Below are 11,940 nucleotides of genomic sequence, written 5' to 3'. Positions count from 1 at the left end.
GCTGGAACATCATATGGAGGCTTTTACAGTTTGAATAACCTGAGTGTGAGAGAAACAGATTGAGACTCCGCCAGTAAATAAGCTGTTGCTATATACATGCCCATACCAAATATTTTGTAATTTTTCAGGTGGCGTCAGTGGAAAGGAAGATAGTATGTTTTTTGTGGTTACTTTTGCTCTTTCCAAGAAACTGTAAAATAATCTACTTCCAACTCCATGAAATGACCTCTCGTGTTGCCGTCCATATAACAACAGGACTGAACCTCGGAACTACATTATCCACTTGGTTTATTTGGGAAAACTAAAAAAATGTATTTACTCTAAAAGAAAAACTCAATCAATGAGCCACGTTTCCGGGATGACAGTTCCTTACAAAAATAATTCTACTTTACAGCATTAGCCAGTGGTGTTCAGTTTACTACAGACTTAAAAAAACGAGTCTTTTCCACTGACTGTCTGCCCCCCTGGCGAACTTAAACAAGGAGAACCACCCTTCTAGGGGGATAAGTCAAGGGAGAGCAAACAAAGAAAGGGGATTCTAACATAATCCCACCGTTTTTCTTGAAAATGCGGGTTGGACAAACAAAACCGACAGACTGACCTAAACGTCAGTTCACCTTGGATCATCCGTTTGGGTTTTTATACGAGCGGCAGAAGATTTAGAATCCAACAACTGAAAATGATTGAAAAAAGAAAAAGGAAATCAAATGGTTATATCCTCCAAGATACTTTAATGAACATGGATTCACTTAGAAAATGTGCACTAAAAAAGATGAAGGAGACAGGGTGAGAAATGTCAAACTATCGGATACACCTGAAGACACCTTGACCTTAACCGCTCAGGCTAAAACCCTGGTGAAGACGATTTTTATTATCATTATTTAGGATTATCATAAACATCATTTTCAAACTTTGTCATGCAAGCTCTATTTGATAAGCAGGTCAGGTGGGACCTAACCAAACGGAAATAGAGAGTGAGTGAGAGAGAGAGAGAGAGAGAGAGAGGGTGAGAGAGAGAAGCGACCAGGAGAAAAAGGGCCTAAATGTTCTGAAAATAACATCCATCCATCACCTAATCAGAGATCCCTCCATCCAGTCATAAAAAAAAAACTAAACACTGAAAACCAAGACGCCAAGGCAGTACGACGGTGACGTAAACTTCCGGGGCTAAAATCAATATGATTCACTTATGGGGGACGATAACCAGGGTGGGAGTGGGGGGGACGATAACCAGGGTGGGAGTGGGGTGCACGCTGGGTGGGTTTACAAAGACGGGAAGAAAACTTGGTATCGGAGACGGGACGCGGGAGGGGATCCGGGGTAACGGGGGGCTGTACGAATCCAGAGGAGACGCCGCGGAGACGGTGAACGGGGACTGCGTGGGGGCAAACGTGATGCGTGCTCATGACTACAAAACAAACAAGGCGGAGGGACTTCGAAACATGATCACGAAAAAAAACAAAACACGCTTGACTTGAGCCCACAGGGAGCAGCTCATCAACAGTGATGGAGGGAGGGGGGTGGAAACAGAAGACAGTAATGTCGCACGGTGAAGCTCACAATGAAATGTACACAAATGAAATGGTAAGACTCCCGTCGGTGGGGGGGTGGTGGGGGGTATCGGGGGGGGGGGGGGGGGGTCCACTCTGGGTTTGCTCTCCCCATGAAGAGCGTTTGGATACAGTGCAGGATACCGAGAGAGAGGAGCAGAGGTTTGTCAGTTGATTCATGGAGGGAACAGAATATGAGGTGGAGGGGGAGACTGAGTCAGGCTATGGGAAAGGCTCCCTGTCGATCTGCCTCCGTAAGAACAGAGGGAAGTGGGGGGGGGGGGCTATAAACGAGCCAGACGAGTGGGGGTGACGAGGGGAATGGCAGAGTTCATGGAAGGGTGGTAAACAGAGGGCCGTGTCTGAAAGCTCACGCTGACTACCAACGACTAGCAGGGACGTACACACTCGTGCACACACACACACACACACACACACACACACAAAATTAAAATAAACCTATCAACACAGAACTACTGGATCCATAATGCAACACCATTCATCTGTAGCCAGGTGTGGTGTGTTCCACCATTTTGGCTGCAAATTCATTAACATTTTTGAAATCCTTTCAATTGTTCTGAGAGGAGGAAGGGGGGGGGGGGGGGGGGGGGGGAGATTCAAAATGGCTGCTTGACAGTGGGCAGAGTGAGCTTTCACACACAGCTGTCAAAGTTGCTGGTTTGTTCTTTTTCGTTTTGTCGTTTTTTTTTTTCTCTCTCTCTTATTCTTGTTTTCTGTCGTTAAACCGATCGGCCAATAGGGCGGCAGGGGGAGGTTGTCGTTGTCACGGCGGCCAGCCCATCAGTGGCAGCAGCCTCCGCAGTGCCCGCCCCCGTGGGTGTGTCCGGTCACCGCCTCGCCGTGCTTGGTCCGCCGGCTCAGGATCTCGTAGGAGCAGTCGTCGCCACAGCAACCAGACATGCTGGGCGAGGTGTCGTCAATCTCAAACCTTGAGGGGCGGGAATTAGAAAAAGTGGGCGGGGATTAAAAAACGGGAGCCAAGTCCCGTCACACTTCATTTCATTTGGTTGCGTAGCGCTAATAAATAGGACGTTGTGCCAACAGGTGTGAGTGTGACTAGCCGTTACAAGCCTTTTTGAAGATCTGCCTCTTCCGACATCACCATCGGGCGTGTCCACCTAGACGTGTGCTGGATGGATCAGTCTACCGGCCTTCTCCGTGGGGCTGTAGCAAACGTTGCTCATCTATCCGTCACACATCTAGCTGGACACGGCCACTTGTGATGTCAGAAGAGGCAGGTTTTCAAAATGGCTTGTAGTGGCTAATCACACCCCAACCTGGTGGTATAATATATCACCTTTAAAGGTTGTTAGCAATAGGGCACAAACAGCTATAGCCTCAAGGTGATGATGTGTCTGTGTAGGCATGTCAGGAGCCCCTCGTTAACCTCATGAGGTACACCTGTGTTCGTCCCACCCCCCCACCCCCTGCCTATCCGAGCTCTGCGAGGCGACTTACTGTAAAGCTTCTCTGAAGAACTGGTAGGCTCCGTGGTTGTGTTTGAATACCGTCAACATCACCTTCTTCATCTGTGTGCTGGAGAGGAGGACACAATGGAGTCAGGGAAAACACCGACATCTACTGCCCGAGAGCAGCATTGCGTGAGTGGTAGTCTGGGTCGGCTATTACCGTGTTGTCATTTTACCGGCCGCCATAGTGGGACAATAGCCATCGGCAAAGCATTTGTTTAAATACGCAACCCTGATTTCCATCCAAACAACCCTGTTGGTAGTCTTGTCAATAAAAACAGTTTTCCGTATTATATCAACAGAAGCTCCGAGGAGACTCTCCTTTACAAGGAAAAGTCTTTAAACCAAGACCTCTTTTGCCACAAATTCAACGGTCAGACCGCTCTCCAATCAGTACAGGTTTTACCTAAATCAAAACGTACTTATTAAAAGTATGCTTTTATATTCTGCATCTGCTGCCGTTTTAGTTTCAAAGAACCATACCAATGCCTCCATGAACTTTGCTCTCTTTCCAAAACCTTTCGTCCTTGTGTATCAAAGCGACGGGGCGTACGTACCTGTTAGCGATGAGCTGGAGGATCTGGATGAGGAACTTGCCCAGTCCTTTTCTCCGCACTCTGCTCTCCAACTGCACCTCGTAACTGAAAGTAAGAGACAAAACCATTAGCGTTTTTATTATTTATTTTTTGCTTTGTTCACAATTTGACAGAGAGGTTGGATGAATCAGATTATGACTTTGCGCTACGCAACACTTGCGCAACTTCAACACGGTACTTATCGAGAGAGAGAGAGGAAAAGGGCTCTTATTGTGAAAGAAAAAAAAAAGGGCTCTTATTGTGAAAGCCTTACCAGTAGAGCACCTCCTCCCCGCACTCCACGTCGAAGCGGAAGTGGGAGAAGGCGACGGGGGCGGAGTCAGAGTCGCGGGCCAGCAGGTACCACGCCCGCTCGTCCTTCATTTCATCCCTCTTCTCCCGCTCCTTCCAGCCCCACTCGCTCTGCTCGTACCTGCGGAACGAAGGGAGGGAAGAACGTCAATCCCAGGGGAGGCGTGTTGCTTGGTAGTATAGTATGCGTGTCGTTTGTTGATTGCGTCTCTCTTTTAGCTACCGTCATTCGCCCCCTTTATATTAAAATTGCATATTTTCCCCTCGCCTTAAATAAAATGACCAAACAGGAAAACGTTTAGCAGTGTTGTGTGTACTCACAGCGTCTGCATGTTGGCCCTGGTGAGTTCGTACGCCCACTCCACGGACAGAGGGTTGAGAGTGGACACTCGCTTGCACTCTATCTGCAGGTTCAACCTGGACGGCGACACCACAGGGTCAAACTCAAGATAGCTTAAACACATCCAATAGATGCACGCAAGTCCGTACAAACACACGCTGGGAACAGCTAGTTAGACAGGAGGCACTTACCCATTTCTGTCGTACTTTTTGAAGACAGGGAAGGCCGCCAGTGGATCATCCAGCTATGGAGGGGGATACATGAAATAACATGAGCCAGGAAGTTTCTGGGTTCAATCCCCAATATTAACACACAGTATATCTGTAGGGCACCCCATAGGAAGTCGCCCCACTCCTAACTTAGCAGGAGTAGATGCCATACTCACTAGTAATTGTAAGTTTCTCTTTCTTCTGAGAAATATATGGATACGACTATGGTCATGATTAAAGTGCTGAATGACTGAGTTGTTATCGTTAACTGCATCTACGGCCGTAAACTCCCTACCCTCGAAATGCCATTAACATTTCAAAACATATGACCAATATAACTTCAGAAAAAGTGGTTACAAGCATCTTATAGGAAGTGGTCGGAAACGGCATGCATTTCAGGTGGGTATAAACCCACATCAAACATCCATTAAATCCATATCAGAGCTAAAGTCAACCAAAAAATGGGGCGCAGTACAGCATCTTCAACCAAAGGCTGAATCTTGGTTTGTAAACGAGGAAAGATGAATAAATGCTTAGTTTCCTCCCCATTTAGTCTTTTACAAACCATTAGCTATCTCAAGGCACTGCACTGCATTAGCTTAAACTTTCAGCCATAATGGCCATTTATTGATTAAAATCCCCCACAAACGTCCGGATTCCTTGACCTTCCCACTCTGCTCCCTTTGGTCATGTCCCCTTACCCCATTGGTCAACGTCCCCTTTCCCCGTTCACCCTATTGGTCAACGCCCCATTTCCACCCCCCCATCACCCTATTGGTCAACACCCCATTTCCCCCCCCGATCACCCTATTGGTCAACGTCCCCTTGCTCCCTCACCCTATTGGTCAACGCCCCCTTTCCCCCCTAACCCTATTGGTCAACGTCCCCTTCCCCCTCACCTTATTGGCCGAGGTCCCCTTGCCCCCCTCACCTTATTGGCCGAGGTCCCCTTGCCCCCCCTCACCTTATGGCCGAGGTCCCCTTGCCCCCTCACCTTATTGGCCGAGGTCCCCTTGCCCCCCTCACCTTATTGGCCGAGGTCCCCTTGTCCCCCTCACCTTATTGGCCGAGGTCCCCTTGTCCCCCTCAACTTATTGGCCGAGGTCCCCTTGCCCCCCTCAACTTATTGGCCGAGGTCCCCTTGCCCCCTCACCTTATTGGCCAAGGTCCCCTTGCCCCCTCACCTTATGGGCCGAGGTCCCCTTGCCCCCTCACCTTATGGGCCGAGGTCCCCTTGCCCCCTTACCTTATGGGCCGAGGTCCCCTTGCCCCCTTACCTTATGGGCCGAGGTCCCCTTGCCCCCTAACCTTATTGGCCGAGGTCCCCTTGCCCCCCTCACCTTATTGGCCGAGGTCCCCTTGCCCCCTCACCTCATTGGCCGAGGTCCCCTTGCCCCCTCACCTTATTGGCTGCATCCACCTTTGCGCAGACGGCGTCCATCGCCGCCCTTTCCTCCTTGCGCTTCTCCTTCTTCTCCTTCGCTCTGTTCGATTTCCTCTGCAGGAAGGAAAGACTGTCTTTAATAGAGTTGATTTTTCCATTTTTTTACATAGCCCACAGATTTTGGGGCAAATTACCCAATACCTAATCACATTTGGCCATGTCCTCGTTGGTGGGCCGTAAGAGTATGGCCCACAAACCTTTCACTGCATATCCTGTATGTGACAAATAAAAACCTTTGAATCATAATATCCTTACAAGGCCAGGACTCCTGGTTCTGTAAGTACTGAGCAACATTCTCGTCACAGTACAGTACCCAGAATACAAGTTGATTTATTAGCAGCCAGTGAAAGGGTCCACTTAAGTTTTATTAGACATGTGACTATATAAACATAGCAAATATTTGTTTGTATTTTGTATTCTTAAACACTTGAACACTCAAAATCGCTACAGTGCTATTATTAAAACATTAAAACACACATGACACAATTGCAGACTGCGTTGTGTATTAGGGGAACACAAGTAATTACTTGTCGTGCTGTGTGTTGTTATTACTTTAAGTTGTATTAGTTGGAGTCAGTGGAAACATGATGTTACCAGTGAAGGGTAACAACGTGCTCACTGTCCACGTACTACACGATCATTAGGTTTGGCCCAGTCTGTAGTCTCGTCCATACAAGCCCAGGAAAGGGTAACAATTCGTGGAAGGAATGCACTCAGATGGGTTGACATATTCATCGGAAAAAGCCCGGGTAAAGTACAAGTACAAAGTCTGGGTAATCTCTAGGGACTCGGGTAAAACACGTGGATCGGGTTATCTGCAGTGAAAGTGAGGGATCAACTATTCTCGGATAGAAAAAAAAAATTCAGAGTTCAGAGCCCACTCGTAACTTCACTACATCTTAAGCCCCACAGAGGTCAGACGCAGGCAGATGGATCTGCCTGCGAGATCGGGCCTAGAACACAGGCCATAGTGGCATGGTGGGGTGCCGACAGGACCACACTACTCTTGGGATCCATGCACACGAGAAGCCAGGAAGGCACACACGTCAAAAAAATGGACTCCTCTGTGACTAGTAAGCTAGCAATGTCATCGCACACAGATTCATCCTAATTATAAACATCATCTCTGCAGTGGATCGCGTGGTACGATCCCACTCTTTCAGTTTATCAAAAAAAAAAAGTGATCAACAGGAAAGGCACGTTTAACGTGCAAAAGCAGGGGGGGGAGATCCCAGCAGCTAAAAACGAGCTAGCCTGGGCTAACAGCACTAGCACAGCAACTCTCCCTCCTCCATCCACCATCGTCTCTCTCTCCCTTCCTCGCTCTCTCGGCTTTCTCTCGCTCCCACTCCATCATACGTTCACAGGATCACCAGCAGCAGCAGAGGCAGCAGCGGGCTCTTTGTTCGTGTAGCCCCCAAAACACACACATTTACACACACACACCTTCCAACAACATCCACCAAAGGCTGACAAAACTCACCCCCATCACGAAGTGTTTCTCCTCTCCGACCACCGTGAAGAAGAACGCACACCTGGCAGCACCGAGAGCTATTTTGCTTACTGTGGCTGCTCGCTGAATGATTAGTACCGAAGTGGAGATTATAACAATGATAAGTGTGCTAAGGAGGCTAGCGGGCTAGCGAGCGCCGATGGGGGGGAAATGATCACTGAATGACTAGGCGGAGATTAAATGGACACATCAACATCGAAAAGTATGTCGTTTTATTTTTCTTTACGCCGGATTGGCGCCAAGAGTACACGGTTGAAATTGCGGGTCCGCTGCCCTTTCTTCCTCTCTCTCCTCCTTCCTCCCTCCCTCTCTTCTCCGTCTCTTGCAAATAGTTAAAGGTAGTTATCAGGATCCAAGGGTCCGAACGTACAGTAGGCCGTCCCCCCGGTGTTTACTGACCAATCATCGAAGGGTTTGCTAGGCCAAGTGGTGCCGCCTACTGTGCTTTAGGATTTGTGATTAGTCAATACCGGAGAGAGGGACCGCCCACTGTACGTTCGGACCCTTGGATCTTATGAACTATCACATAGTTAAAGCGCGAATAGCATTTCCTTCTTGGGGAAATGACGACAGGCACAAAGAGACCATCAAGAGGGGTCAATAAAACGGCAGAATATTGATCTGTGGGACGGTCGATCATCTCTTTACAATTCTTTTAATACTCTATTATTCTTAACAGTTAAGTATATGGTCTCTAGGGATTGTGTGTGCGTGCGTGCGTGTGTGTGTGTGTGTGTGTGTGTGTGTGTGTGTGTGTGTGTGTGTGTGTGTGTGTGTGTGTGTGTGTGTGTGTGTGTGTGTGTGTGTGTGTGTGTGAGTGCGTATATTTCTTTCATTGAATAGTTGGTAACCACATAGAAAAGTTGGTCACATTAATAGACAGATTTAAACAATCACGTTAAGGTATCACAGATTTTTGACACTGATTTTTAAACACAGATGAGCAATCTGTGTTGACAATAGATACGTTTTGATTGCTCAAAGGTTGGGGGAAGATATATATTCGTTATCGTCAAATAATATACTTGGTTTGTTTTAGGTACTTATAAGTCGCCCGTGCGGTAAACATTATAAAACATTGCCAGCCGGAAGGCCCATTTTCTAATGCAGTTCCTGTCGTAATAATTCTGCAACACGTCCACTAGAGGGTAATATAGAGTGATTGATTTACAGATGTTCGTTCCGAAACGTGCCCAGTGACAAGTCTACATCTACACTGGCCAGATTACGTGATTATGATTCGATAGGTCAAATATTGAATGGATTGGCTCTACCCATTTTACATCTTGAACCGAGTAAAATGTTTGTGTCGCCTTATCGCTTAAAAGTCACATACCATGAATGATCATCAAGGTTATATTCTGTAACAGATCGTGGCATTTATGGAGAAGTCTCTTAACGAGGATTTTATGTTAATTATTACGCGCGAGGCCTTCTCACTTTTCCTTGGTTTAAATAAAAAATGAGGTATTGAGGTCTTTTCACGCGCACGCACACGTGCACGCAGGCACACTCACACAGCCCTCCCGAGCACGCAGATGGCCCCGTTGGTAAGCCCCGCCCAGTCCTCTTTGTCTCTGGGTAATCTGTCACGCGGCCGTCGGGAGACAATTCATTTTCGGGGTGCGCGGAGGCCATGGAGTTTCTATCGAGTAAAAAAAAGAATAAACCAAAAGTCCTTCAAAACGTTTATGAATTTTTTTTTTATTATTGTTGTTGGTCTTTGAAGATGTTACAACGTTATTGATCCATGATTTACTTGTTTTGGTTTTGTATGTAGACCTTTAGACTATAAACTCTAAATTATTCTGTGTCTGCAAGAAGGCCTCCTGATTATGATCCCCTCCCCCCTCTCCCAAGCCATAACTCTCTCACTCACACACACACACACACACACACACACACACACACACACACACACACACACACACACACACACACACACACACACACACACACACACACACACACACACACACACACACAGAAACAAGCTCACATAGTCCGTTTCTTCTGGAAGTATGTACGTTGTTCTTTTTAACAAATATAAATGACTTATTCAGGTCGGGAGATATTATGGAATATGAGACCGATAGATAGACATGCGGATAGCAGGTAGACAGACATACTGACATATATGTATTTGTATATAGATATAAATATAGATAGACAGACAGGTTATAGGCAGACAGACGTTTGGATAGACAGACAGGTAGCTACAGACAGACATTTAGATAGACAGACAGGTAGCTAGACAGACAGACGGATGGATGGATGATGGATGGATAGACAGACAGACAGACAGAATGCATCTGTTGCAGGCCTTAGGATACAGGGACAGGATTAAACAAGGAGGTAGGGCGGCCTAGGGGAGGGGCCGGCCAGACAGAGAAGGGATGCACCCACCGGAAGGAAGAGAGACAAGAGAGGGAGATGGGGAGGGAGGGAGGGAGGGAGGGAGGGAGGGAGGGAGATCTAGACAGAATGGTATGTGGGAGAGACAGAGAGAGAGGGGATTGTGTGAACGAGTGGGAGAGAAACAGAATGGGTGATTGAGAGAGTGGGAGACCAAGAGAGTGAGCGAGAGAGGGAGGGAGAGAAAGTGAGAGAGAGGGAGGTTGTGATGAAGGAGGGGAGGGGCGGATCGTGATAGAGCGGTAGAGTGAGATCGAGAGATGGAGCGGGAGAGAGGGAAATAGTGAGAGAGAACGATCGAGAGAGCAAGTGTGTGAGATGTAAGAGCAGACAGAGAGAGAGAGAGAGAGAGAGAGAGAGAGAGAGAGAGAGAGAGAGAGATAGAGAGACAGAGAGAGAGAGAGAGAGAGAGAGAGAGATACAGACTGTGAGACAGAGAGCATTTCCTCTGTTTTCTCCACAGTAACACACTCAACATTAATATGTCCTTCGTGGTCGGGGTGGCAGGGAAACACCATGGGATGCATTGGCCTCCGTGGTAGTGTGCTAGGCCTACACGTGCACAAACGCCCTCTCTAGCAGTGAAGCGAGAACCAAACCCCAGGACCTGAGCGCTTTTTAAAATGCGTTCAGGTTTTTCTCCGCTCTGTTCTGGAACTGCAGTCATCTAATGCATCTCATCTGCAATCTGTGTGACACACAAAACACATTAACGCAGACACACGCGTGCACGCACACACACACATATAGCAAACATACATACAGTACATACATTCCCACAGTGAAAGGGTCCATTGTTTTTCACTAGTAGGTTACAAAATGCCAAATGCCAGCAACACAATGGTAATTTCCATGACAACCAAATGTGTCTGAGTGTTGGTAAAGAGACACATGTTGTGTGCGTGTTTGTGAGTGTGTGTGTGTTTGTGTGTGTGTGTGTGTGTGTGTGTGTGTGTTTGTGTTTCTGCATTGGTGTGTGTATGTTTGTCTTTGTGTGTGTGTGTGTGTGTGTGTGTGTGTGTGGTGTGTGTGTGTGTGTGTGTGTGTGTGTGTGTGTGTGTGTGTGTGTGTGTGTGTGTGTGTGTGTGTGTGTGTGTGTGTGTGTTTGTGCGTGTGTGTGCATGTGTGTAGTGAGTGTACATGGGGAAGGCAGAGGTAGAGGAAAGGAAGAGTGAAGAAATTAGTGAGAGAGGGGGAGGGTAGCAAGAGAGAGAGCGAGAGAGAGAGAGAGAGAGAGAGGTGAAGGTATAATGTCGGCGAGGAGAAGAGAAACAAGGATAATAATGATAGAGTATATCCTGGTGGGAAGAGAGAGAGAGTGCATAGCAAAACTGCAACAGCAGAGGGATATGAGAGACGGAAGCCGGACGGACGGACAGATAGACGCATGCCTGTATCCAATCAAAACATACATGCATACACTTTCATAAACAAGTTCACCATAAGGCGAGTGCAGCCTTTATATTAACTCAAGACGGAAGAAGATGCAGGCCAAGAAGAGAGAGGACAAGGAGAAAAGGAGGCAAGGAGAGAGGAGGCAAGAGAATAGGATGGAGAGAGCTGGGCAGAATTCGATTTCAGAGGGAGGAGAAGGAGGAGGGGATGTGAGAGGAAGGGGGAGGAAGGGGAGGAAGGGGGAGGAAATGAGAGAAAAGGGAGAGGAGAGAAAGAGAAGGAGGAGTAGAGGCAATGAGGGGCTAAGGGAGAAAAGAGGAGAAGGAGAGAAAAGGAGAGGAGAGAAGGGTGGAGGGAGAAGGGGGAGGGAGAGGGAGGAAGTGGAGAGGAGAGAGCACAGAAGAGGAGAGGAGGAGGAGAGAGGAGAGAGAGAAGAGTTGAGGAAGAAGGGGGTGGAAGGGAGAGGGAGTGGAGAGGAGAGGGCGCAGAAGAGGAGAGGAGGAGGGGAGAGGAGGGAGACTTTGGACGGAGCGATGTAGAAGAGCACAGGAGTGCAGGGCAGGGGGGGATGCGGGCGACAGACGCAAGAGAGGAAGTGAAAATCTGAGTGAGAAAAGAGTGAAATGTGAGCAGGCGGGAGAGAAAGAAGAAAGAGACCAGAGCAAGATAAAACGGGCGGAGAGGAGCTGGAGGTGGA

At 47.9% G+C, this 11,940-nt stretch overlaps 1 protein-coding gene across 1 annotated transcript; it reads right to left on the bottom strand.

The window, feature by feature from the left end:
• Positions 1 to 2,148: 2,148 nt before the first annotated feature.
• Positions 2,149 to 7,745, bottom strand: naa40 (N-alpha-acetyltransferase 40, NatD catalytic subunit). Its single transcript, XM_056575887.1, has 8 exons — positions 7,404 to 7,745; positions 5,879 to 5,974; positions 4,459 to 4,511; positions 4,249 to 4,344; positions 3,890 to 4,048; positions 3,598 to 3,681; positions 3,030 to 3,107; positions 2,149 to 2,499 (listed from the first exon to the last, which is right to left on the bottom strand). Exons 1-8 carry the CDS (start codon positions 7,407 to 7,409, stop codon positions 2,352 to 2,354), a joined length of 720 nt encoding a protein of 239 aa, XP_056431862.1. The 5' UTR covers positions 7,410 to 7,745; the 3' UTR covers positions 2,149 to 2,351.
• Positions 7,746 to 11,940: the final 4,195 nt, after the last annotated feature.

Source organism: Gadus chalcogrammus, chromosome 17 (assembly GCF_026213295.1).
Source record: "Gadus chalcogrammus isolate NIFS_2021 chromosome 17, NIFS_Gcha_1.0, whole genome shotgun sequence".
Taxonomy (NCBI): Eukaryota; Metazoa; Chordata; class Actinopteri; order Gadiformes; family Gadidae; genus Gadus; species Gadus chalcogrammus.
This window is presented reverse-complemented; position numbering and strand designations above follow the sequence as displayed.

What these genes read in the sequence shown, in the direction of transcription:
- naa40 (XM_056575887.1), bottom strand. An exon ending in AGGTGGATGCAGCCAATAAG is followed by an intron (nt 4,512 to 5,878) that starts GTGAGGGGGCAA and finishes CCCCCTCCATAG; the next exon opens with CTGGATGATCCACTGGCGGC. An exon ending in CTCCAGCTCATCGCTAACAG is followed by an intron (nt 3,108 to 3,597) that starts GTACGTACGCCC and finishes CCTCCTCTCCAG; the next exon opens with CACACAGATGAAGAAGGTGA.